Genomic DNA, 25,436 nt, shown 5'->3' on the forward strand with positions numbered 1-25,436 from the left:
AGTCTTCGCTCTCTCTAACCTATCTACACCTGTTATTTCTCCCTCAGGGTAAGTTCAGACGTAGTTTTTTAGTCCAGAGGCTGCCTCAGGTTCCGGACCAAAAGCCGGGTAGCCACGACTAAAAGCCAATGCACTGCACCGCCATCCAGCTGCGCACTCCGCTCTGGATTAGGCCCAATGAATGGGCCTAGTCCGGAGGAGGGAGTGTCCTCGGGCTGAATCGCGAGGCGACTCGGCCTGAAAAATGAGCACCTCGTTTTTTGTTTTTTTTCCGGGAGCTTGAAGAAACGGCTCCCGGAAAAAACTCCTGAGTGGCTCCCATTGATTTCAATGGGAGCTGTCTTTTTGGTCAGGATTTTGAGGCAGGTACGGCCTCAAAATCCTGACCAAAAATCTCTGCGTGAACTTACCCTCAGCACAACAGCTCCTTTTCATTCAGGTGCTCAATTACATGATGAAATCAGCTTGTACTCCAATGAAATCTCAACCCACTTCTGTAGGAACCCAAACCCTTCTTTTCTGCACCAAGACTTCAGCTATGCATCTAATGTCCTGTTCACATCAGCGTTTGGATTCAGTCTGAGGGAGTCCGCATGCGGACCCCCCCCCCCCCGAATTCTAAACACAAGTGCAAAGCGCACAGACCCCATAGACTATAATGGGGTCCGTGTGCTTACCGGCAGTTCCCGATCTACTTTTCTGTCCGCATGGTTCGTGCGGGCAGCACATGCCAAGCACACGGACCCCATTATAGTTTATGGGGTCCGTGTGCTTTTACAACACAGCGCTTGCAATTGCGTTTGTATTCCGTTCATGGGGGGTCTCCATGTGGACTCTCTGCGGATGGAATAGAAAAGCAAATGTGAACCAACCCTGATCTCCTGCTGCCTTACCTGTGTGGTGTTGTAGATGGCACAGACAGTACTCCAGATAACCGTGGAGGTCCTGTTATTTAAACTTGGAACCTAGTTCTTTAAAAATTGTTAAGGAATCTCCACCTACCTTGTATCCTGTCATCTTTACCCACATGGACCACGATGGCTGGGTCAGCCCAGTAATTTATCCACTCATCGCACCACGTGCCAATCCATGGCACCCGGGATACTACAAACGAATCCGCTAAGGCAGTCTTGCCGACAGATCATTCTCTCATCCTTCACGATTATAGAGTCCCCTATGACTACAGTCTTGGCTTACCTGCACTACCATCCTCTCCTCTACTAGCTGGGCCGTCTTCCCAGCTGTTCTGAGACTTACATCCTCCCACAACTTGGCAATTTCGCTTAGAAGCACGGAAACACGAGTCGCCTTGCTTTACCGGCTGGTGATGGCTCCTACAGCATCAGTTGTACGATCTTATCTATTAATAGATGGCTGGACTATTGTACCAAACAAGCCCTCTGACCTCTTATGCTCCCTAGTCCTCATAGACTGTAAGCTCTTGTGAGCAGGGCACTTACTCCTATTGTTTGATATATTCATTATTTTTTTTACCCCGTAATGTCTCATATTGTCTGTTCACGTCTCCTCTGATGTGTACAGTGCTGCGGAATATGTTGGCTCATACACACATCTGTAGTTTTTACGGATGTGTGCCCAGGATGTAGAAAAGAGATGCAAAACATGGAGATCTTATACCTGTCCATACTTTCGGCTCAGTCCATTCATTTTAATGTAATTGGCAAGATGCCAATCCATGTGTTATCCATGCTATTTTTTACTGCCCCGTAGATTGCACATGGTCGTGAGTGTGAGGCCTTATAAATCTATCATTATATTGTCATGGAGCCCCTTCTTCTCCGCTCCTTGCTTGGTCCTCCATACGCTCCAACATCAACATCTATACCATTAACTGTTTGCTCACTGAGCAGCATTCTCCATTCAGGATTGTCAATCGATCTTAGACTTATGAGTGGGCCACATGCTCACATCTGCCACAGCTGTATTCACCCTTGGTCTCTTGCTCCATTTGTGCATATTCTGCACTTGCTAGTCATTATTCCACTTACAACAAAAAATAAAGGCTAAGGGCTAGTTCACACGGGGCTGCGTATTTTGGTCCTGATTTTGATGTGGGAAACTGCATCAGAATAGGACCAAAATACGCCTGCTGCAACTGTCGCGGCTTCCCACTCCGGAGTAGGCCCAACTGAATGGGCTGTTGCGAGGTGGACGCCGGGGCTGAATTGGCCGCGGAATCCGTCTGAAGAAAGGACAGCTCCCTTCTTTTTTCCGTGAGCGGTAAAAGGAAGCTAGCGGTCTACATAGACCTCTATTGTGAGGGGGTGGATTTTGACGCTGAATCCACCTTGGAATCCCTTCTTGCCCCGTGTGAACAAGCCCTAATAGAAAAGTAAAGTCCTTTGAAGGGATGTCTTCTCCTCAAGCCACTTAGTGTGGCAAGGCAAGTGAGCAAGTTCTGTGAGTCCTAGAGGTCGGAGTCTCTTCATAAATCATCCGTTCCCTGTGCACACTCGGGCCTTTATTAAGACCGGCATATGATACCCCATTGGCCAATATTTACTATTAGTTTGACGATGTAAGCTTAGGCAGGCATCCTGAAAACTCACCAGATTTATCACATTGACTGATAATGGTTAAAAAAAAATCTGGGTATACTTACCCAGACTTGGGTGAATTTGAGCCAGAATTTTACTACCCAATTTTGGCTCATTTTTAGCACAGTTTTCTGAAAAGATACACCGACATGTATCTTTGGAAATTTTTTTAGCTCTAACCAGCTGCGTCAAGATGTTCCTAAATTACACCATGTTTATGCCGGAGTCTAGCCATAACCGCAATAGCAAGTCTGGAAAGATAAGAACTTTACAATACCTGTAATGCTCTATATTCAACCACCCAAACAGCCCACCGAATCGCACTAAGCACCAACATCTCTGGTTTTTAACCTCCATTTATCCAGGAAAAAGTGAGAGATCTGAACTTCGATGCAAGAAATGCTCAGGTCACTACTATGGAAGAAGTCTCTGTAGGCAACACTGACATAACATTAGGTGGTGACACCACAACATGGTACGGAGAACGTAGGCAGCGATTGTAGTCCTATAGGCAAAGATCAGGGATGGCAGAGTTTTGGCAATATAGTGGACAGGCTCAAGGTGTCAGCATGCAGAGGACAGGAGATAGGGTGAAAAAATAAAGCAGGTCAGTATCAACAAAAATAAAATTGCACAAAGGATGTTATCTATGCAAAAGTCTATTAGTTTGTTTGGGACAAGAGTTAATAGTTGGCAGGTCGTGACAGAATCATCTAACAGTTGTCTCTCGGGTCACGTCTTCTCTAGCCTGGTGTTTAGTCTGAACAACAGCTTAGCCACACAACCATGTCTAAATATTTGAATTAAATTGGTTGTCCCGGGGGGCGGGGCCTGACCGCGCAGCATGGTGGACGCGAGTCACTAGAGCTCCGTGATACCGGGGACTTTGAGCGGTCGTCTTGCCTTACCTGGAGGTGAACATGGGCAAATCTGGCAGAGATAAGCAGGGGGAAGCTCCGAGCACCCCTAGGATGCCCAAACATCAGGTGGACTTGCAGCGTTTTATTAGAAAAAAGGCCGGGACTTCTCCTCACACTCTCCCTAAGATGGCGCCGGAGTCTAAGCCGGAAGTGGACTCAGAGGACGACTCTGAAGTTGGAAGCATAACGGGAGGTGAGCTTTCTGATGCAAATACCACGCAACTCACACGGAAATTTTTTCTTAAAACTTTGGAAAAAGCAATTACTAATGCGATGTCGCCAGTTTTAGCTGAACTGGCGGATATTTCCTCTGAGATTAAAGCTACTTCTCATAGAGTTCAGGCTCTTGAGGAGTCTTACTCGTCCATTAGAGAGTATGCTGGGGCGGTGTCAGACCATCTCCAACAACAGGAAGAGCTACTTGATCGCTCCTTGCTACTAATAGAAGATCAGGAGAATAGAAACCGCAGGCGCAATCTCCGTTTGAAAGGGGTCCCTGAATCTTACTCCCCAGAGGACTTGCCCAAAATGGCGAACAGCATTTTCACAGATCTGTTAGGCCAGGAACGTGCAGCTCAGGTGACCATAGAACGCATACATAGATCGCTTCGGCCTAAGCCCAGACAAGGGGACCCTCCCCGTGACATAATATGTGGTCTCCTCTCCTTCAGAGACACACACGCCATTCTTACTGCGGCTAAAGCTAAAGACCAAATTTTGCTTGAGGGTGTTGAAATTTTTCTGTACCAAGACATTGCCCCCTCCATATTGGCAAAGAGGAGATTGCTCAAGCCTTTACTAGAAGAACTGAGAGCAAGGAATATACAGTATGCATGGTTATACCCTTTTGGACTGGCTATTTTATGTGGCGGACGACGTATTGTTGTCCATACTCCACGGGACTTACCAGCTGTATGGTCATATTTGGATATATCCCCCCTGGAAATCCCCTCTTGGCTACCCTCTCAGAATTTGGATCCGATACCACTACTGCCACCTCTCTCGCATGGGCCTGGTGCTAATAAATTCAAGTCACCCAAATCTCGGAAGAGCCTTCTCAGGGACTAAAGAATTTACCTGAATATGCCCTGGACTTCCCTGGTTGTTATCTGTTCATGGATCTACCGGTAACTTTACATTGTGCTCACTGCCTATCTCTTGAGCAAGAGTCTAGCCTTATCTAGTTGTGTATATTTTAGTTGGACGCTGGGACATTTCCTTTTATACCATAATCACCTCGTGTTGGCTTTGGACTCATCCTTTATCGCACCTTGATGTTTAGTGTGACCGGTACAACAATACTCTGACAGTGCTCTTTAGTTTTCCCGAACTTCGTTCAGTTGTTAACTGTCTATGTTCCTCCTACAGGTATTTTACTTGCTAATTTTTTTTCTTTATAGGACGACCCTTAGGGTCCCATTCCGATCAGGAAAACCCCGTTCCATCAGTCTACTAGTTTAGTATTTGGTTACTTCTTGACTAGTTCTAGTTGTGTAGGTACTGCATACTCTTATATTCTTTTACTACCTGATAGTTACGAGATACCCTCTAGGGTTCTTTGTGTAGAAGGCATCCACACCCTATTTGATACGTGTCTTGTTTATACTCTTTATAGATATCCTCTTACTTCTAGCCTACCTCACCATTATGGCTTCTGTAACCCCCTCCTCTCTTACGATCTCATCCTTTAATGTAAAGGGGTTGAACTCTCCAAATAAGCGCCATTGGGTAATGTCCCTTTCAAAAAAGTTTAATGCGGATATTTTGTTACTCCAAGAAACCCATTTTAGAACAGACAGGATTCCTAAGCCTTATAAAACTATATATGATCGATGGTACTACTCAACTCATCCGACGTCCTCTTCCAAAGGCGTTGCCATCGCCATTAAAAGGACGCTCCCGTTTATTATCACCCAACAGTATGCTGATGTAGAAGGGAGAGCCATTTTTGTTAAAGGTCGCATTTCTAACCGACCACTAACTATAGCCTCACTCTATGCCCCTAACCATGGTCAGCTCTCTTGGTTAATACAGATCCTGAAATCTCTGGCTCAGTTTGCAGAGGGCGAAATTTTGATCGGCGGGGATCTTAATGTCTTGTTAGATCCCCTCTTAGACTCCTCCTCACAAAAATCTGCGCTTTCCCAGAAGGCTATTAGAAGACTACACCTTGCTTTGCAGGAATTGAATCTAATAGACTCCTGGAGACTGGTAAATCCAACTGTGAAAGATTATACTTTTTTTTCAATGCCACATAATTCACACCAACGCTTGGATTATATTTTATGCTCCAAGTCGTTGGCTAATAATATTACCAAGTCCCAAATTGGTGTTATTAGTGTTTCGGACCATGCGCCAGTCTCTACCACCTTTGCACTTCCAGACCTGACCCCTAGAGAGTGGACCTGGCGCCTTAATGAACAATTACTTGACAGTCTTGAGTTTAGAGAGCATATAGGTAAGGAATTGTCTGCTTATTTCCTGTTGAATGTGTCGCCGGAAGTTTCTCCGGCATTAGTTTGGGAGGCTCACAAGCCTGTTATACGAGGCCTCTTTATTTCAAAAGCTTCAGCCCTGAAGAAGGAGAAACAAAAAATGATTCCCTGTCGTCCCTACCAGCGGCACAATGTGGGGTATTTCGTGCCCCTGTGTGCTGGTAGGACAGGCGGAATTTTAATTAGCCATGTATTAATTTCACATGGCTTGTTCCCTTTAAGAGGGCACAGATACCTCCCCCCTGTGCGTTTTTTTCTGTCCTGTGTAAAGGATCGGACAGGTGGGGAGGACTCTGTGTCCTCCTAAAGAGAAAGAGTAAGAAGAAGTTTCAGGTACTTACCTGCTCAGACCTGTTCAGGTGTCTTCAATGATGCACTCTGCCCCTTTGGACTTCTGTCGGTCCTGCAAAGAGAATAGGTAAGATTAAAGTTACCTATTTTGCCCACCTCCCTCACGCAATCCTACCTCCTGTTCCCCGGCATCCAGTCCTGCTGGGCTTCGGAGCCGCGCGCAGCCAGCCGGCGTGTTCGCGCGGCTCCATGAGGGGAACTTCCGGTTTTCGCGGAACCTTTCCTCTGTGTAGGAGGGTTCCGGCCGGTCGTTTAGAAGTGTAACACCGGCAACTTCCGGTTTTCGGCATTCGCCGCTCCGGGACCACGCGAACAGCAGCGTTGGACACTGGAGGTCCTCAGGAGATTAAGGTACGTGCCAATGTAGTTGGCTCAAAGGGGGAGCGTGACTTGAAGGGCTAGGAGTGTTATGAAGGGCAAAGGAACGGAGCTTTTGACTAAGGCCACGCCCCTTCCGGATATGGGGCTGTAAAAAAGGGGGCAGGTTGCATCCCTCATTGCCTGCTAGTCTAATCCCTAGCTGGTTTCTCCGCTGTGGCTTGTGGTTACCGCTTCAATCTGCATTTATTCTACTGCAAACTCTGCTGAAGGTTGGTAAGTGGCCTGCAGAAGCTGGGTGAGTCTCCTCATATGGTTCCTTGAATGTACTCCTCTGATGTTTCATATTCCATGCTTAGGTATCGCTGAAAGCTAGCTTCTATTTGTCATGTCTTCCTCTTCTACCCCTCCCGGGGATCAAGTAAGACGGAAGAAGTCTTCTAAAAGGAGACACCTGGCTTGCATTGATTGTGACGTTCCACTACCTGATGGTAGGTGCGGTTTTTTCGTCTGCTAATTCTCCCAATGGTGGGAGTATCCTGAATGTCATTGTTTTGCCTTTAGGCTATGACTGGTCACGCTGCCAGCAATGCAGGGGACCTCTGCGGGAGGAACCCGTTACCAGTGATATGGTAGCATGGGTCAAGGAGTACATGGTGAGTACGGTTGCCGCAAAGAGGGGAAGGGTCCCCTCCGGCTTCTAAGTATCCTTGTGTTTTTTGCAGGATGATTCTTTAAAGGATATCCGTACTTCACTGGCTCAGCTCACCAAGAAGCAGCGCGTGGAAAGGCGTTCTGCTTCACTGCCCTCCCTGGAGCGCCTCCAGGTGGAGGAGGTGTCCATATCATCGGACGATCAGTCCTCCTGTACCAGCAGACCAATTTTCCATCGGGAAAAGACTAATAAACTGCTGAAGGCCATCCGGTCGTGGGACCAGGTTGGCGAGGGGGAAGCCTCTGCGTCCACCTCTGGGAAGCGGAGGGTTTTCCAAGTGGACGCCTCCATGGCCAGCCTAATGGAACAAGAATGGAAGCAGCCGGAGAAGGCTTACGTCACCACCAGAGCTTTCAAAGCAGTGTATCCGATTGATCCCTCCCAGCTGGATCGCTGGGGTCCGCCACCCAAGGTGGATTTAGCCATCTCTAAGCTTTCCCGTCGCACTGTCGTGCCCATCGATGACGGGTCAAATCTTCGGGATTTGCTTGATAGAAGAGTGGATTCAACGCTCAAGAAGGCGTATTCGTCTGCTTCAGCCCAGGTGACGGTGGGCATCGCCTCAACGGAAGTAGCTGATAAGCTTCAAGCCCGGCTGGACCGCCTGGAACGGGATATCGACTCCGGGGTTAACAGGGACGACATCCTGGCATCCATGGGGGAGATCCGTCTCGCTACGGATTTCCTGAGAGAATCGGCAAGACAGCAGGTGAAGCTGGCTTCCAAGGCCATGGCCCTCAATACCGCCGCCAGGAGGCCCTTGTGGCTCAAACCTTGGCGGGCTGATGTCGCCTCCAAGTTTTCTTTGTGTTCCCTCCCCTTTCAACCTGGGAAGGTTTTCGGCCAAGGGCTGGACGATCTGATGGAGGGATTGGCTGATGGTAGAGGGAGATCACTACCACAAGCAACCAGAGAAAGAAGGCCTCCCCCTTCTAGGGGTCGAGGCTCCACGTCTCAATACAGGCCTCAACAAGGAAGCCAGAGACGCCCCAGATACCGTCCGAAAGGGGCGGGTCGCGGGATCCCCAAGGAGGACCCTAAGAAGAAGGGGTTTTGAGGAGACGCCGCTCTCTGTGACCAGCTCTCCCGTAGGAGGGCGCCTTTCGAATTTCCTTGTGGCATGGCATCTTCACATTCTGGACCCATGGGTCTTTCAAGTTGTTCAGCGAGGATACGCAATAGAGTTCTCCCATCCTCCGGTGGATCGTTTCATCACTACGCGGGTCTTACCAGCCCTACAACAAGACTGCCTGGAGGCTTCCGTCGCAGAATATCTCTTAAAGGGGGCCCTGGAAAGGGTCCCTCCTCCCGAAGTGGGTCAAGGAGTTTATTCACCCGTGTTCTTGGTTCCAAAGTCCACAGGAGGGTGGCGGATGATTATAGATCTTCGGTTCCTCAACCTCTTCATAAAGAAAAAACCTTTCAGGATGGAGTCCATAGACTCAGTAACCAATTTCCTATTGCGCAACGAGGTCATGGTCACCCTGGACCTGAAGGATGCCTACTTACATATCCCCATCTTCCCGCCACACAGGAAATATCTACGTATAGCCGTTCTTATGGCTGGTCACAGAGAGCACCTACAGTTCACTGCTCTGCCATTCGGCATATCGTCAGCTCCGTATGTATTCACCAAGATGGTCGCACCAGTTGCCGCCGCTCTCAGACTTCAAGGCCTCTTCGTGGTTCCCTACCTCGACGACTGGCTTATAAAAGCTCAGTCTACTTCAATTCTCCATCACCACCTCCAGATAGCCATCGCCTTCCTCCAGGAGTTAGGTTGGCTGATCAATTGGGAGACGTCAGAAATAGTGCCATCCACCCGGAAGAAATTCCTAGGGTTTGTTCTGGATTCCCAGAGCATGCAGATTTTCCTATCTCGTCCAAGGCGAGCAAAAATAGAAGCTTCGGTTCGGGGCCTCCTCAGGTCCCGATGGATCACCATTCGCACCGCCATGCGGGTCCTAGGCCTGATGTCTTCTTCAGCCAAGGCGGTCCCTTGGGCTTTATGGCACTTGCGTCCCCTTCAGATGGAAGTGTTGAGAGCCTGGAACGGATCTCCACGGGGACTGCACAGGAAGATCTGCCTTTCTCCCGGTACCCGTCTTTCCCTCAGATGGTGGAGACACCTGAAAGACGGAAGGTCCTCGGTTCAACCTCGTTGGACCCTGTTGACAACAGATGCGTCCCATTCGGGATGGGGAGCCCACCTGGACGGCAGGACTGTCCAGGGTCTGTGGAGGAATCCAGAGGTAGGAACCTCCAACCTGAAGGAGCTAAAAGCAGTGTATCTGGCGCTGAAGTACTTCGCCCCCTTTCTCGAAGGGAAGGCAGTCAAGGTCCGGTCAGACAATATGACGACGGTAATATACTTGAGCAAACAGGGCGGCACCAGGGTTCCAGCCCTACTGAGAGAGGCGAACTTGATCTTCACGTGGGCAGAGAAGAATCTGACCCACCTATCCGCTGTTCACATCAAGGGCTCCCTGAACATAGTAGCGGATCAGTTGAGTCGGGGTATCCCTGTATCAGGAGAATGGTCTCTCAATCAAGACATATTCCATCAGATTGTCCAAACATGGGGCCTTCCGGATGTCGACCTCATGGCAACCCGACTCAACGCCAAGGTGGAAACCTTCTGCTCTCTGTACCAGGAGGACAATGCCTTGGCAGTGGATGCCCTGTCCATCCCATGGAGGTTCAGGCTGATATACATTTTCCCTCCAGTTTCCATCATACCCAAGGTATTGATGAAAATCAGACAGGACCAAGTCTCGGGAATTGCCATAATCCCGTTCTGGCCGAAAAGGACTTGGTTTGCCCAGCTCATGTGGATGAGTCAAGGCAGGTATTGGAGGCTTCCCCCCCTCCCAGATCTGGTGACACAAGGAGAGCTGAGACACCACGATCTGAGGAGATTCAATCTGACAGCCTGGAGGTTGACCAGTCCCTATTAAGGAATAGAGGACTGTCTCAAGGCGTCCTAAGGACTTTAGCCAGCGCCAGAGCCACCTCGACCAATAAGAATTACCGTAGGATCGGTAATATTTTCCAGGCCTGGTGCACGGAACACGAAGTGGACTCCTCCGATCCCCCTGTGAGGGCGATCCTGGATTTCCTGCAGGACGGCCTAGACAGAGGGCTTGCAGCTTCTACCCTGAAGGTACATGTAGCCGCTTTGTCCGCCTATCTGGGGAGGCGGTTGTCTCAGGATCCTTTAGTGAGCACCTTTATCAAAGGGGCAACTAGGCTGAGACCAGCAGTTTCTGCTCCTGTCCACCAATGGGACCTCAGCAAGGTCCTAACGGCACTTTGTGTTGCTCCATTCGAACCTCTGGAGGAGGTGGATCTAAAGTGGCTGACCTATAAGGTATCTTTTCTCCTCGCTATCACCTCGGCAAAAAGAGTAGGGGAGCTTCAAGCACTCTCATCGGAAGCTCCTTACATTGCCTTCTTTGAAGACCGTGTTCAGTTGAGATTTCTGCCAGGATTCAGGCCGAAAGTTTCTTCTAGGGCGAATGTGAGTCAGCTCATTTGCTTGCCAACCTTTTTTCCCGTGCCCACTTCCCCTGAGGAGGAGAAGTGGCATACCCTAGATTTAGTCCGGAACCTGCAGATTTACCTTCAGCGCACACGCGCTTTCAGGAGATCTGAGAACTTGTTAATAAATTATGTAGGGGGCCATAAAGGCCGCAAGGCTTCTAAGGTCACCATCTCTCGCTGGGTGAAGGAAGCAATCAAGTTGGCGTTTGTGAGTCAGAACTTACCTCCGCCGACCGTCCTAAGGGCCCATTCGACGCGGGCAGTATCGACCTCTTGGGCAGAGGTCAAGGCTCTCACCTTGGACCAGATTTGTGCAGCAGCATCCTGGTCTTCAGAATTGACCTTTGTGAAGCACTACCGACTTGATCGGTATGGCTCAGAAGCTACTGCCTTCGGGCGTACTGTATTACATTCTGCTTGTGTTTAATCTCCCACCCTTATGGGGATTACTTGCTATTTCCCCACATTGTGCCGCTGGTAGGGACGACAGGGAACAAAGGATTATGTAGATAATCTTGTTTCCCTTAGTCCTAACAGCGGCACAAGGATTCCCCCCCTATTGTTGTTTATTTTGGAATGTATGTATTATTACTTGTTATTTACGCACAGGGGGGAGGTATCTGTGCCCTCTTAAAGGGAACAAGCCATGTGAAATTAATACATGGCTAATTAAAATTCCGCCTGTCCTACCAGCACACAGGGGCACGAAATACCCCACATTGTGCCGCTGTTAGGACTAAGGGAAACAAGATTATCTACATAATCCTTTGTTGACTCCCTGATGGCTCAGATTGCCACCCTTGAGCGACTGCAGAAACGTAATGCCCTTTTATCTGCCCACTCGGATCTGTTGCTACTTAGAGAAAAGTTGAAAAATTTGTTGAATGCTTCCTCAGCTAAGGCTTTCTTACACTCTAAAGCCCGTATTTACGCTCATGGAAATAAGGGGGGTAAAATTATGACCGCAATGCTGAGAAAGGAGAGAGCAAGAGCACATATAGCAGCAATTAAGAAAACAGATGGCTCTCTGACTTATGACACTTCTGAAATTGCAAAAGAGTTTAGAGATTATTACTCCTCTCTCTATAACCTAAAGCAACAGGATACTAACCCTCATGGTCCAGTTAGGACTACGGAGGATACGTTACGTATTCGAGAGTTCCTTCACTCTCTTAAACTGCCTTCTGTTACAGAAGAGATGAGTGACTCTTTGCTTCGACCAATTACAGAATCTGAAATACAAGAGGTTTTATCTAGTTTTCCTAGTGGTAAGAGCCCTGGCCCTGACGGGCTGCCCTCCCTTTACTACAAAACTTTTCAGTCTCAGCTAGTTCCTCATCTTACTTCTTTTTGTGATTCTTTGTTGAAAGGCTCATCTATGGTGCGGCAGTCGCAGGAGGCACATATTACTTTGATTCACAAAGAGGGCAAAGACCCGACGCAATGCTGCAATTATAGACCTATATCATTGCTGAATTGTGATTTGAAAGTCTGGGCTAAGGTTCTCGCTATGAGACTGAGAGATATAGTTCCCTCTTTAGTACATGAGGAGCAGGTCGGTTTTGTGAAAGGCAGAGAGGGTAAAGAAAACACGCATAAATTGCTACATGTTATTGCATTGGCAAAAAAATTGAATAGCCCATTACTTCTATTTAGTGTAGACGCCGAGAAGGCATTCGACCGTGTAAGTTGGAACTATATGTCGGAAACTTTACTAGCTTTTGGTATTCCACCTCCTTTTGTTAGAGCTGTTCTCTCTCTCTATGCCCAACCTCATGCTCGGATTAAGATTAATGGTTCCTTTTCAGGCTGCTTTGATATATCCAACGGGACCAGACAGGGGTGCCCTCTCTCCCCTACCCTATTTGTCCTCTCCCTGGAGACTTTCCTCCAGGCAGTGAGACAAAATCCAAATATTTCAGGTTTCCAATTTGCAGATAAATCAATACACACGATGGCTTATGCAGACGACGTGTTGTTCCTGCTGTCTGACCCCGTAACGTCTCTGCCGGAACTTCAATCCCTTATAGTTACTTATGGCTCCCTTTCCAATTATAAAATTAATGACGCGAAATCGGAAATTCTCAATGTGTCTATACCACCTTCCCAGATTAAAGTTTTACAAAGCTCCACACCCTACCAGTGGAAAACTAAGTCCTTGAAATATCTTGGTGTACATTTGCCCTCTGATATTGAAGATGTTTTCTCGCTAAACTATGTTCCCTTGCTCTCTGAACTCATGTCACTGCTGAAGGATTATAATCTTCCATATTTGTCCTGGTTAGGCAGGAAAAATCTCTTGCAAGTTTATATTGTCCCAAAAATGCTATATGTATTGCAGATGTTACCCATTTTTGTACCTCGATCTTATTTTCACCAAACTCGACGGCTTTTCTCGGCCTTTCTCTGGAACCACAGACCTCCTAGGTTACCATATAGACTTCTTGTTAAACGAAGACAAAACGGTGGAATTGCTCTACCAGACCTACAAATCTGTTATGAGGCTATTCAGCTCTCCCGCTGGATGTACTATGCTCTCCCTCATAAGATTTCTTTAGTCACGGACTTGGCACAAAGCCTCTTTGATGACTTTTATTTCAAACCTCTTTGGTTCCCCACACCTTCTTACTGTCGTGGAGACCTAAATTTATTATTAAAGGGCCCGTGCGAGGTTTGGCTTAAACATAAAGAACGTTTGGCTCCAACACCCTCCCCAATTTTGCCTGCAGACCTCATTCCGTTCCTTCCGCTGTTAACCCATAACGCGCCGTTACTCAGTGGTTCCATCTGGAATGTTTTGAAAGAAGTTAGACTTAAGGATTTAATTGAGGACGGCTTACCTATTTCTCAAACACAGCTTCATGCATTAGCTCCTTCTGTCAAGCCTCACTTCCTCCATTACGCGCAATTTTATGGTGTTATTAAGAAACTGCTATCAATTGCCAACCCATGTCGTAAGCTTACAGCTTTTGAGAAGGGCCTACTTGCAAAATTACCGTCCCAACGAAAGGTCTCATGCTGTAAACGAATGCTTGAGGATTATGCTGACATTGACAAACCCCCTTATGTCTCTGCTTGGGAGAAAGAATTGGCCTTGACCTTTTCTGAGGAAGATGTAGATTTTATTTTGAAACGTAGTTTTGGACAATCTAGGTGTGTGCGCTTACAGGAACTCCACTATAAAGTTTTAACTAGGTGGTATCGCACGCCGGATTGGCTCTTTAGACATGGCCTTAAAGATTCTAATAAGTGTTGGCGCTGTGATTCTGAAGTAGGTACGATGTTACACATCTGGTGGTCGTGTGATCTCATTGAACCATTTTGGAGAGAGATATCAGACTTTATTAACAGACTTTTCAAAACATCACAGGTGCTTTTCCCGGATCAAGTCTTTCTCACGGGCCCTGCAGGTTCTTTGAGCCCACATAAACGAGAGCTGTGGTTCCACTTGATTGGCGCAGCAAAGTCGCTGATTCCCTTACACTGGTTAAGTTCTTCCCCCCCAACCTTTCAGGCATGGCTAGAGAAATCTCACCAAATTGCTCGTTTCGAGGAGTTAGTGAGTTGGAAGGATAGATCTCACGATCGCTATGTCAAGGTTTGGAAGAAGTGGTGGAACCTGGTATCGTGATTCCTTCTGGGATTTCTTTCTTTTGGGAATCAGGTCCTCTTTTCTTGCTTCTTCACTCCTTTCTTTGTCCCCCCCCCCCCCCTTGCCTTCTTATGCTCGTATTTGAAGTTTTTTTTCAGGTAGTTACTTCATACTTATACAGAATGACCTACACAACTGTATGTTCTTTTGACATAATGTGTTTTATTATACCCAACTTATTTGTTGGATTCTGTTTACTTGTTTTATTTGAATTTTCAAAGAAATCATTGGTGTTTGTATCTTTGACTGATTACACCTAATGTCACTGTACTTTCTTGTGTATAAATATAAATAAAGAATAAATAAAAAAAAAAAAAAAAATTGGTTGTCCCGTTGCTCTTAATATTTATACACAGTCCAGTCATATTAATGTGACCACCATCAACGTTAAATAACCAATGGCAGAAGGCACGCGTCATCGGCCACCTGGGTGTACTCACGATGGATCAACACAAGTATGCATCTATCCTTGCGGACCATGTTCACCCCTACATGTGAATTGTTTTTCCTCAGGATGATGGCATCTACCAGAAGGACAATGCGACGTGTCATAAAGCTCTCAGTTACGTGCGTGGTTGGAGGAGCACCAGGATGAGTTTACCGTACTCCCTTGGCCAGCAAATTCCCCAGACTTGAACCCAATCGAGAATCTGTGGGACCACCTCAATTGGGTTGTTCGCGCCATGAATGCTGAACCGCGTAACCTAGTGCAGCTGGCCACTTCACTGGAGTCGGCATAGCTCAACATCCCCTCTTCCTGCACGTCTCGCAGCGGTCCGCTCTGCCAAAGGTGGTTATTCTGGATTTTGACAGGTGGTCACATTCATGTGACTGGACTGTGTATATATGTTCTATCTACTGGATAACTCATATATTTATGCCTCATCTTCTTCGTGTCCTCTTCCAGCGGTGGCTTCAAACTTCTAGGCCTTGGGCAGCCGACTGCGCATGCCTGCCGGCCACAAGAAAATGGCCTCTTACAATACTGTGTAATTGGCCATTTTCTTGTAGCCGGCGGGCATGCGCAGTCGGCTTTGCCCTAGAAGTTTGAAGCCAGCCCCGGAAGAAGACCAGTTCCTGAAGAAGATGGAGGCGACGCTGGAGAGTTCTCTCACAGCAATGGGGATGCCCCCAGTGCTGTTTGAGTGCTGGGGCCCACCCCCAGTGCGGCAAGAGAACTAATTTGCATACCGACGAAAACTGGGATTTCTACAGAATGGCGGCGTGGAGAAGACATCTAAAGGTAGGAGACGAATAGCCTTTCTTAAGGCTATTCCTACGTGATAGGGACAAAAAATTCTATTTTAATGATAGAATCCCTTTAAGTCTTTAGTGTTAAAGGGGTTAGGCCAAGAAACGTATCTATTAATAGGATAAATACCTGAGGACGTGCCCCTTGGTGGAAGGACGAAGCCACGCTCATTCACTTCAATCGGAACGCTGGAGATACCTAAAGTACAGCACTCGGCTATCTCTGGAGTTGTCATTATAGGGAATGGGCTCGCCGCCCACCAATAGACATGTCAACATTCAGCCTGGCTGCAGTTACACTGAATATGCAACAGGCGGAAAGCACCGCCCCTTGTTCTTGGGATTGACGGGGGTCTCTTTAATAATAATAAAAAAAATATCTATATATCTTCTTGAGACAACCACCAAAATTGGATTAAAAGGTGGTTTTCTTAAACTAGTATGAAAAATCCATCACTGAAAATGTGGTCTGGGTAAAGGGGGAGGTCTTTTGCAGAGGTCTCGCTGTATCTCTCTATATTTTATTTCCACCCTTTCTACAGTATATCCCTAGACCCTGCAGTCCTGCTTGTCTGGCACAGTCATTATTTTCCTTTTTGCACGTCGTATTATAATGTCAATCACATTAATTATTTATTATTAAAATCTTTTTTTCCTCTCTGCAACCACACGAACGCTGTTTCTCCAGAACATCTTGTTTTTTTTTACCCCCCTGATATTGTTGCTGGTGATCGTCTCCCCGTTTTTCCATTTCACTCTGCTATCTCTCATTTTTCATAAATGAATCGAAGGTTTTTGAGAATAAATTATACATCTGTCCGATAAGTCACGTGACGTCTGGTGTTATAGTATTGATGACGGTAAAGAAGGGACGAGCTCTGCGGCTTGTGTTTTACTGATCGCTCACGTCGCTATGCACAGATCAAAATGTTCCTTTTAGTGCACATGTAAAAAATCTGGAGCCGTTGCTTCTCTCTCTCTCCCCCCCCCCCTTGCTGTAATCAGACTTAGGACACTTTCTGAACTGCGTTGTGACCGAAACGATATCTTTTTTTTTAATCTATGAGGCTAGCTTGTAACGATGAGCGCTGAACACATTCTCATGACGTCTAATTATTATTACTTTTGTTCGTTTTTTAATTCTCCTCATCCTCTCCTCATCCGTTTCCAGACGAGGCATCCAGCTTTGCATGCAGAGTTAAATCTTAATGTGAGTCTGATGTCAGACTGAGCATGACTGCTGAATGCCTCACCCCTCCCTCGCCTCACAAAAGAAATATATATTTATTGTCTTTCTTCTCTTAGCTGAAAGGAAGAAAGAGGAAAAAAAATAAACAAATGAGCTGCATGCTGCAGGAAGCCATTTTGAGTTCTACAAAAAAAAAATTTTTTTCCCCATTAAAGAACAAAGACAAAACGAAATCGTGAAATCTATTCATTGGCCGAACGAAAAGATGCCGGAGATTAAAATGTAACACTTGTAAGAGAAAAAAAAAAAAAGATGGGGGTGTAGGAGCGTTATGTTATTAGAATTTACCCTGATGGTCTGGGAAAAAATTGCTATAGAAATGGAATAACGTCCCTTCTCGTCAGGGCTGACGGGTCGTTAAAGTAATGACATCATCTCTCATTAATCCCATTAAAAAAAAAAACTAAAATTAAACACACTGTCGCAAAGCCATCGGAAGAAACAAGGACGGGGACGAGTTATATTTTGTTTCCCCATGAATAAATCGGTCCGCGGTTTTTCAACAACATGTTGGGCTCGTTACAAAAGACATAGAGAGGTAATTCCGACAATGGGCAGGCGGTGCCGTAAGTTTACGGTCAGGACCCGACCGATGAAGTGAGCTGTATTAAAGTGATCTGGTTCACGGTGGCAAAGCGTGGTGTGACCGCTGTGCTGAACTAGCACGGCAACCGCTTTGTAGTAATGTTTGATGGATATCCTAGTGACTCCTACCGGTTATGAAGTTATGGCATATGCTTTTCTTATGCAGAAGGAAAGGCTGGAAACCCTGCTGTGCCGCTGTCTGCTGAGACACCTGGCAGTCTAAAGCCGGCTACAGACTCGATTTCCTAATTTTAAGTGAAGAGTAGCTCTTCACGGTGGAGTTGGTGTTAATTTTACTTATGTGTCCTCACTTTTGAGGCCATGGGGAGAGGTGTACTTTTTCCCCCGTCTCCTATGGCTCTGTTCTTGTTCAGTCTCGTTATAGACTAGTGTAGATATCAGGGTAGGATACCTTAGTAGCAATGGGGTAGCACAGGTAAAAAAAAATGGGCTATCTTTACTCTGGATCACCATTAGTAAATACTGTATACAGTCGCAGACAAGACTGAAAGAATAAAACACTTAATGCAGGTCACTGAAGGAGGAAAACAAAGACTATGGCCTAACTATTTTAGTCTTGATTTTGACGCAGGAAGCCGCATCAAAATCGGGACCAAAATACGCCTGCCGCAACTGTCAGTCGCGGCTTCCCACTCTGGAGTAGGCCTGAAATGAATGGGCCTAGTCCGGAGGGTGCTGCTGCGAGGCGGACGCTGTGACTCCATGAGCCGCGGAATCCTCCTCAAGAAAGGGCAGCTTGCTTCGGTCTCCATAGACCACCATTGTGAGGGGGCGGATTATGACGTGGATTCCGCGCCAAAATCCGCTCCCTCTGTCCCCGTGTGAACGAGCCCTAAAGGACAAAAGGGGGTTGAATAGAAATCAAAATAAATTTAAAGGGCTTGTCTAGTTTTATAAATCCCATTTTCAATTACCGTCAATGTATTCTATGCGTTCTGAAGGTGAAGACGACTGAGGTGGTTCCGCTCAAAAACCGCAGTTATCACTAAGTGAAACATTCATTGATTATTGCATCAGCCAATAATGAAGTGACAATACCCAGGAGGCTTTTACAATGGCCTAAAAATGATTGTTCATTGGCATGATATTCCGTTAGTCCTCAGCAGACCAGACTGAATGCTCAAAAGAGTGGACTTATTAAGACCTCACCAGCCTTCATAATCCCTGACCGGCTGCATTTTGCGCCCAATTTACGATAAGGTGCATGCTACGTCATAAATTTAGACACAACCTCTGCCTTAACTACACCCGAGAACTCTTTTTTTATGATGATAAATCTGTGGGTGCCCATGTCCCCGCCATGCATCTTAATTCATGGCTTGTCTAGAGGACCAGACAATAAAGAAAATACATACCCCACAAGGGTTAAACCAAACTACAATTTCATTTTCACCAACGCTGAAATAGAGAAATAAGTCATAATTTTATTTCCCTAAATTAGCGACCAACCACTTCCAGACTCTAGCTGCTGTCGTCTGAGTGACTGTTCAGCCGACAGCTGTCTTCTCCGACACCCACGGAAATAAGTGGCTGCCAGGCACCAACGCTTCTGCTCTCTGAGGGAAATGAAGAATAGGCCAGGTTAAAATCCAACCTGTTGCTTCCTTGTTTCTATTAAGATGAATTATCAAGGGCCTATCGGACAGTCCTCCTAGGCATGCGATTATCTGCAGATCATGATGAAACCTGGAACTAATGTCTGTATTTGGCATCACATCTATGTAACCAATAATAAAATGGTTTTCAAAGCCTTACTGACCAGGAGGTATATGAAGATCGGCTTCTTTCATGGTATAGACTACACTAATCAGGAGGTATAGGAAGGCTGGCTTCTTATATGGCATAGACTAGTCTGACCAGGAGGAACATGAATGCCTTCTTGTAGCTTGATATAGACTGCACTGACCAGGAAGTACGGCTGGTTTCTAGCATGGTTTAGCATACAGTGAACAGGAGGTATAGGAAGGTTGGCTTCTTGTATGATATAGACTGCACTGATGAGAAGGTACAGCTGGTTTCTAGCATGGTATACACCACAATGACCAGGAGGTAGATTAAGGTCGACTTCTTGTATGGTATAGACTACACTGACCAGGAGGTACATGAATACCTTTTTCTAGCATGGTATACACCACAATGACCAGGAGGTACATGAAGGTTGGCTTCTTATATGGTATAGACTACACTGACCAGGAGGTACATGAATGCCTTCTTCTAGCATGGTATACACCACAATGACCAGGAGGTACATGAAGGTTGGCTTCTTGTATGGTATAGACTACACTGACCAGAAGATACATGAATGCCTTCTTCTAGCATGGTATACACCACAAAGACCAGGAGGTACATGAAGGTTGGCTTCTCGCATGTTATAGACTGCACTGACCAAGAGGTCCATGAAGAACGCCTTCTAGCATGGTATGGAGTCCTCAGACACAAGTGCAAAGTGATGTAAAGGAAAATGGAACAAGTGTTTTCAGACCTGACACATTTCTGGGCTTGAGATCCCAGCCTTGCCTTTAAATGAGGAATGTCCTTTAATGCTTCACCAATAATAAAAAAAAATTAAGTGGTAATACCCCTCGCCACAGAATGATGTAGACAAGGGATATATATCAACAGTGAACCTCAAGAACCAGCAATGGATTGTATCTTCAGTTTAATAATGCAAGCCTCAGCCTGTCACATTCCATGGGTTAATAATTAACTCTTAGATGGTTTCTTAGCTAGTGGGGAGATTTTCAATTTTTTTATGGGGGTATCCAAAGGATAAGAAATAACTATCTGACTGGGTGGTTCCAACTGCTAGAACCCGACCATGAGAACTAGGTTGTTTTGAACCTCAGTTTGAACAGAGAGGTAGGTTGGATGTCCCTGGCGATTCCCATTGAACTGATAGAGGTAACAGCACACATTTCCAACTCGCCAGTTGACAATGATGTGCCATGTTGCCACGGGACATTACATCACAGCGGCCTACAGCCATTTGATGACTACTGCACTTAATACTATGGACGTTATCAAATTCTCATAAACCCACAGGCGCGACATCAGGGGAATCCTCATAGTCTGTATCCTAACTCTACAGGTTCTGTTCCCTCCTCAGTATACTAACTCATATATTATTCCTCAACTTTCTTCCTTTTAAGATGTAGGGAAACCTAGACAATCTCCAAGGATTCGGTAGTCTTAGGCCTACAAACTTTGCCGCATTATTGCTAATATAGTATCACATTAATGACAAATGAGTACGTTGTCCAAAATTGCTCTTCCACTTAGAAGTCCAAAGACAATTTTCTAGGCTTCTGCTAAAATCCTGCCGTTAACCACTGCCAGTTCGTCTCCACTTTAGGCTAGCCTTCCTACTGACGAGGACTCCCCTGCAGCATGGATCTCCCCCCCTCCCCTCAGACATGACCCCTTTGCCTGGTACGCTCTGCTCCGGCGCTCCTGCTTCCGTAAAGCAGCTGTTGAGTTATGTTTTATCTCTGGGCCATGGATCTGCCACAGGTAATTAACAATTGTTTAAGGCAAACCACACAGACTCGCGATGAACTACAGATAGATTTTAGGTGCCCTTAGGTAATGTTGTGGTGTCAGATATTCCCATTAAAATGATACAAAACTGCAGGTTGGGAGAGGAGACGCAGGTTTAGAATATTTGCCTATGGCCATGTGACGTTCATCTACTACGGGTGAAGTGCCGAGCAAAAGAAAACTTGTACCGTGGACCAGAAAAGCTTCAACACGAGTAAACTATAAACTTTTGTCTCTGAACCCCCAAAACAGTACTTTGTAAATTTTTGGGTAGGGGATGGGTGCTGCCACGGGATGTCTATCAGCCGCACTCCAGACCGCATCAGTAAGTGAAGAATGGATTACTGGTTATTCCTCATTACTGACCGGGCATTATTTGGGTTATTGCATGGTCAATATTGAGGAATAGCCAATGATCAATTTGACACTGTGTGGCAGCATCCTTAGGGTAAGTTCACACGGCCGTATCCGCCTCAAAATCCTGACCAAAAAGACAGCTCCCATTGAAATCAAAAAGAAGCGAGATGCTCATTCTTCGGGCTGATTCGCCTCGCGATTTGGCCTGAAGACACTCCCTCCTAGGCCCAATCATTGGGCCTAATCTGGAGCGGAGTGCGCGACTGGATGCCGATGCACTGCACTGGCATTCAGTCGTGGCTACCTGTTTTTTGGTCCGGGACCTTGAAATAAAAAATGACCTATACTCACATCGCTACTGCCATCTTGACCACTCTCTGTATCTTTCTGTACTCTCTGATCACTACTATAGTCTCTCTGTATAAAACAAGAAAACAAGGGTGAAGGGTGCTGTGACGCAGGAATGGTACGAATGAGTATAGGTTATTTGTCAAGGCCTCCCCTATCGCTGAACAACCCCTTTAATGCCCCCTATAAGATGCGATCTGTTGACTGATCAAAGGGCCCTTTACACTGGGCAATAAAAGCGTTTGACCGATAACTGGCCAGTGTGATAGGCCTTTTATCTGATGACAGCTCTACCCTCTAGCATCCTAACACAGCTTACACAAATTGGCTGCTCATATGGGGATAGTCCTTTGCACAGCTGGAGTCAAAATGTGCCATCCCTTACGTCAATGTGGTAACGTGCCAGCAAAGGAGCAGATGTTACAAAGCACAGAGCGGGTGGGCACCAGAGCAATGACATGTAGCCATAGCATCAAAGGGTGTAACTTTTGACAACTGTTTACTGTATATAAATATATATATCTATATCATACAGCTGTGGTTGTTCCTTCTGGAGAAAAATATTTGACCTTATACAAAAATGAACATTTATCACTGACCTCAAACCCGGTGATTTTCTCTTTTTAACACCTATGAATAGACTTGGGCACTCTCATATCATGGGCAGCACGTCAACGAAAAGTGACAATGTTCTCCCGTGACACTAAAGCAATAGGTATAAGGTAACGGTCGATTGATCTTCTATCCTCCCTAACCACCCACGACAACTCAATTACACGAGGCAGCTCCCCAATGTTACATGAGTATGCTACGTAACGCTCATGAGTTAAGAGGCGACCTGTAATAACACTGACCATGTCACATTTTTCCCTGGCACAGGAAGTGGTTCTCCTCTCTGGTTAGATCGAGGACAGAATATACTTATGTCCTAATTGGAGTGGACACTTTTTTTTATCATGCCAGCTCCGCTCAGGCACAGGGCTGTCCTCTCAGATGTAAAGCTGTGGCCAGAGCCTGTCGAAGTGAAAAACCACTGCGATCCAGTGAAGATACGTTCCAACAGTACGGTGGTTTGCCTTGGTGGTTAGCACTGTTGACTTGCCACACTAGGATTCTGAGTTCAAATCAGACCAAGGACAACATCCGCATGGAGCTTGACCGTTCACCCCATGTTTGTGTGGGTTTCCTTCAGGTACTCTGGTTTCCTCCCACACTCCAAAGACGTACTGATAGGGAATTTAGACTATGAGTGCTATTTGGGGCAGTCAGTAACGACAACTTCTGTAGAGCACTGTGGAATATAAGAGAAATAAACAGATTATATCATACTTAAGAAGATGGGCATCACGACGGACCACGTGTAAACTCACTGGGGTCCATTTGTATCGTGCCCCATCGATACCAACTATAGTCTCCTCACTTCCGAAAGCGCTAGGCACTTATAACAGACAGAACTGCGTGGCTTACGGCGCCATTCTTCCTGTCAAAGCGAATGCCGTATATGAACGGGGTCCTAGCAGGGAATTTAGACTGCGAGCCCTATTCGGGACAGTCAGTAACGACAACGTCTGTACAGCGCTGCGGAATATAAGAGAAATAAACAGATTACATCATACTCAAGAAGACGGCCATCACGATGGACCACGTACAAACTCACTGGGGTCCATTTGTATTGTGCCCCATCGATACCAACTATAGTCTCTCCGCTTCCGAAAGCGCTAGGCACTTACAACAGACAGAACCGCGTGGCTTACGGCGCCATTCTTCCTATCAAAGCGACTGCCGCAAACGAACGGGGGTCCTAGCAATCCCTACGCACCCGTGAACGATTCTCCGACGGTCCATCTTTGTGTCGGACGCCGAAAAAAAAAAATCACATCAAAGAAAACCTTTACTACAAACTGAATCCGTTTCATCTAAGCGACTCCTTCGTCTGTAACTACATCTAAAAAAATATAAATGTCTGGATTTTTATGTATTTTAGTATTTTTTTTTGTTTTTGTCGATACTTCTTGTCCCCCCCCCCTTCTTTTTTTCTTCTTCTCAGCCAGATCCTATTTGACTGCACATTTACATCTGTCTGGCCTTGCTCTGACAAAGCCACACCCATGTATTATTATATGCCTATCATATCCTATATCTATATATTTTTTTTATACTTTTTTTTTTTTTTCGTGCCAGCTGTCCCCCCCCACCCCAGCCATTTTGTGCAGCTCTTTCACCAGAGAGAGGCTGCTGTGTATAATAGAAATGGTCTTAATAAAAAAGGGGGAGTAGCTGCTGTGTGATTCAGGTGGGGGAGGGATGAGGAAGGTTTATAAATATCTCACACAGCCTCATTTTATTATTTTTTTTTTTTAACTTTACATATAATAATTGAAGGGGCGGCCATCTTGGTTCCCTGTCAACTTTCCTATTTGATCTGAATAAAAATAAATCCCCGATTCTTTTTACTACAAGATTTTTTTTTCTTCCCCTTACCCTCTTCAAGACTTTTTCTTCCTGATTTTTTTTAACCCCTTTAAGTTGCCTTTCTTAAAGGAGAGGTGGTGGGGGTTAAAAAGAGAGATTTTAGGATTTTTTTTTCTTTCAATTTTTTTTTTTGTGTGCTGGTTCACAAATAAAACAAGGGGGTTTTGGAACAAAGAAAAGAAAATCAGATTTTTTTTTTTAGGATTTTCTCCCCCCCCCCCTTCTTTTTTTTCTGTGTTGATGTTTTTTGACCCCCCTCTAAAGTGGATTTTTTTTTTTTTATGATTTGTGAAGATTTTCTGAGGAGAATTTGGACGAATACCGTTGGATGAAGTCGTCTTTGGCGTTATTTTCGCGTTTTTCGGGCATTTTTCGCTGTTTTTCCCGTCAGGAAACTTTACCGTGAGGAGCGAGGCAAGGCAAGCCGGCGAGCGACGAGCAGAAAGCGGACTCGCCGATGTCCTCCTCCCCGCTGAGGGACGAAGAAGAAGAAGAGGAGGAAGAGGAGATGGCCGTGTCCGAAGAAGGGGACGGCGAAAAGGAGGAGGAAGAGGATGATGATGATGAAGAAGAAGAGGACGAAGAGGAGGAGGAAAGAGAAGACGACGACAACGAAGACGAGGTGCCTGAGGCGACACCGAGGCGCCATAGTCCCAGCCTTCTCTTCCCGCCAACGTCCTCTAGGGAGCCGGGGAGTGTTGAAACCGACGACGCGCCAACGGTCGCCGGTGCCGCAGGTAAACAGGGAGCGACTGGCGGGGAAGGGGGGTGGGGGGTGAAGGGGACTTGAATGCGGGGGCGGCTTCAAGTCCCCCCTCTTTGCTTAACCCACCGCATTAACCGTTGGACGGTCTCATTGCTAGCAGGGGAGGGGTGGGGGGACGAGGGGACGAGAGCCGAGTGTCCCCCTATTGTTTGATTTGGTGACGGCAGCCCCCCTGTGTCCACCTCAACCCCCCCTCCTCCTCTCAGTGGTGTGGTCTGTCCCTTCACCTTTAAATAGAGTGACACCACAGTGTGTTCCCGCCATTTTCTTAGCATGTCGTACATATGTCTGCTTGCAT

General features: G+C 46.3%; 2 protein-coding genes across 4 annotated transcripts in view; both read left to right on the forward strand.

The window, feature by feature from the left end:
• The window catches only part of KDM6B (lysine demethylase 6B), a 456,451-nt gene that overhangs the window by 163,989 nt on the left and 267,026 nt on the right, over window positions 1-25,436 (forward strand). The window lies entirely within an intron of this gene.
• CHD3 (chromodomain helicase DNA binding protein 3) overlaps window positions 24,593-25,436 on the forward strand; it is a 58,417-nt gene continuing 57,573 nt past the window's right edge. For both annotated transcript variants that reach the window (XM_075272433.1, XM_075272434.1), the window contains exon 1: window positions 24,593-25,109. In XM_075272433.1, the coding sequence (XP_075128534.1) occupies window positions 24,830-25,109 (280 nt within the window). In that variant the 5' untranslated portion in view covers window positions 24,593-24,829. The remainder of the gene's footprint in view (window positions 25,110-25,436) is intronic.

Source organism: Leptodactylus fuscus, chromosome 5 (assembly GCF_031893055.1).
Source record: "Leptodactylus fuscus isolate aLepFus1 chromosome 5, aLepFus1.hap2, whole genome shotgun sequence".
NCBI lineage: Eukaryota > Metazoa > Chordata > Amphibia > Anura > Leptodactylidae > Leptodactylus > Leptodactylus fuscus.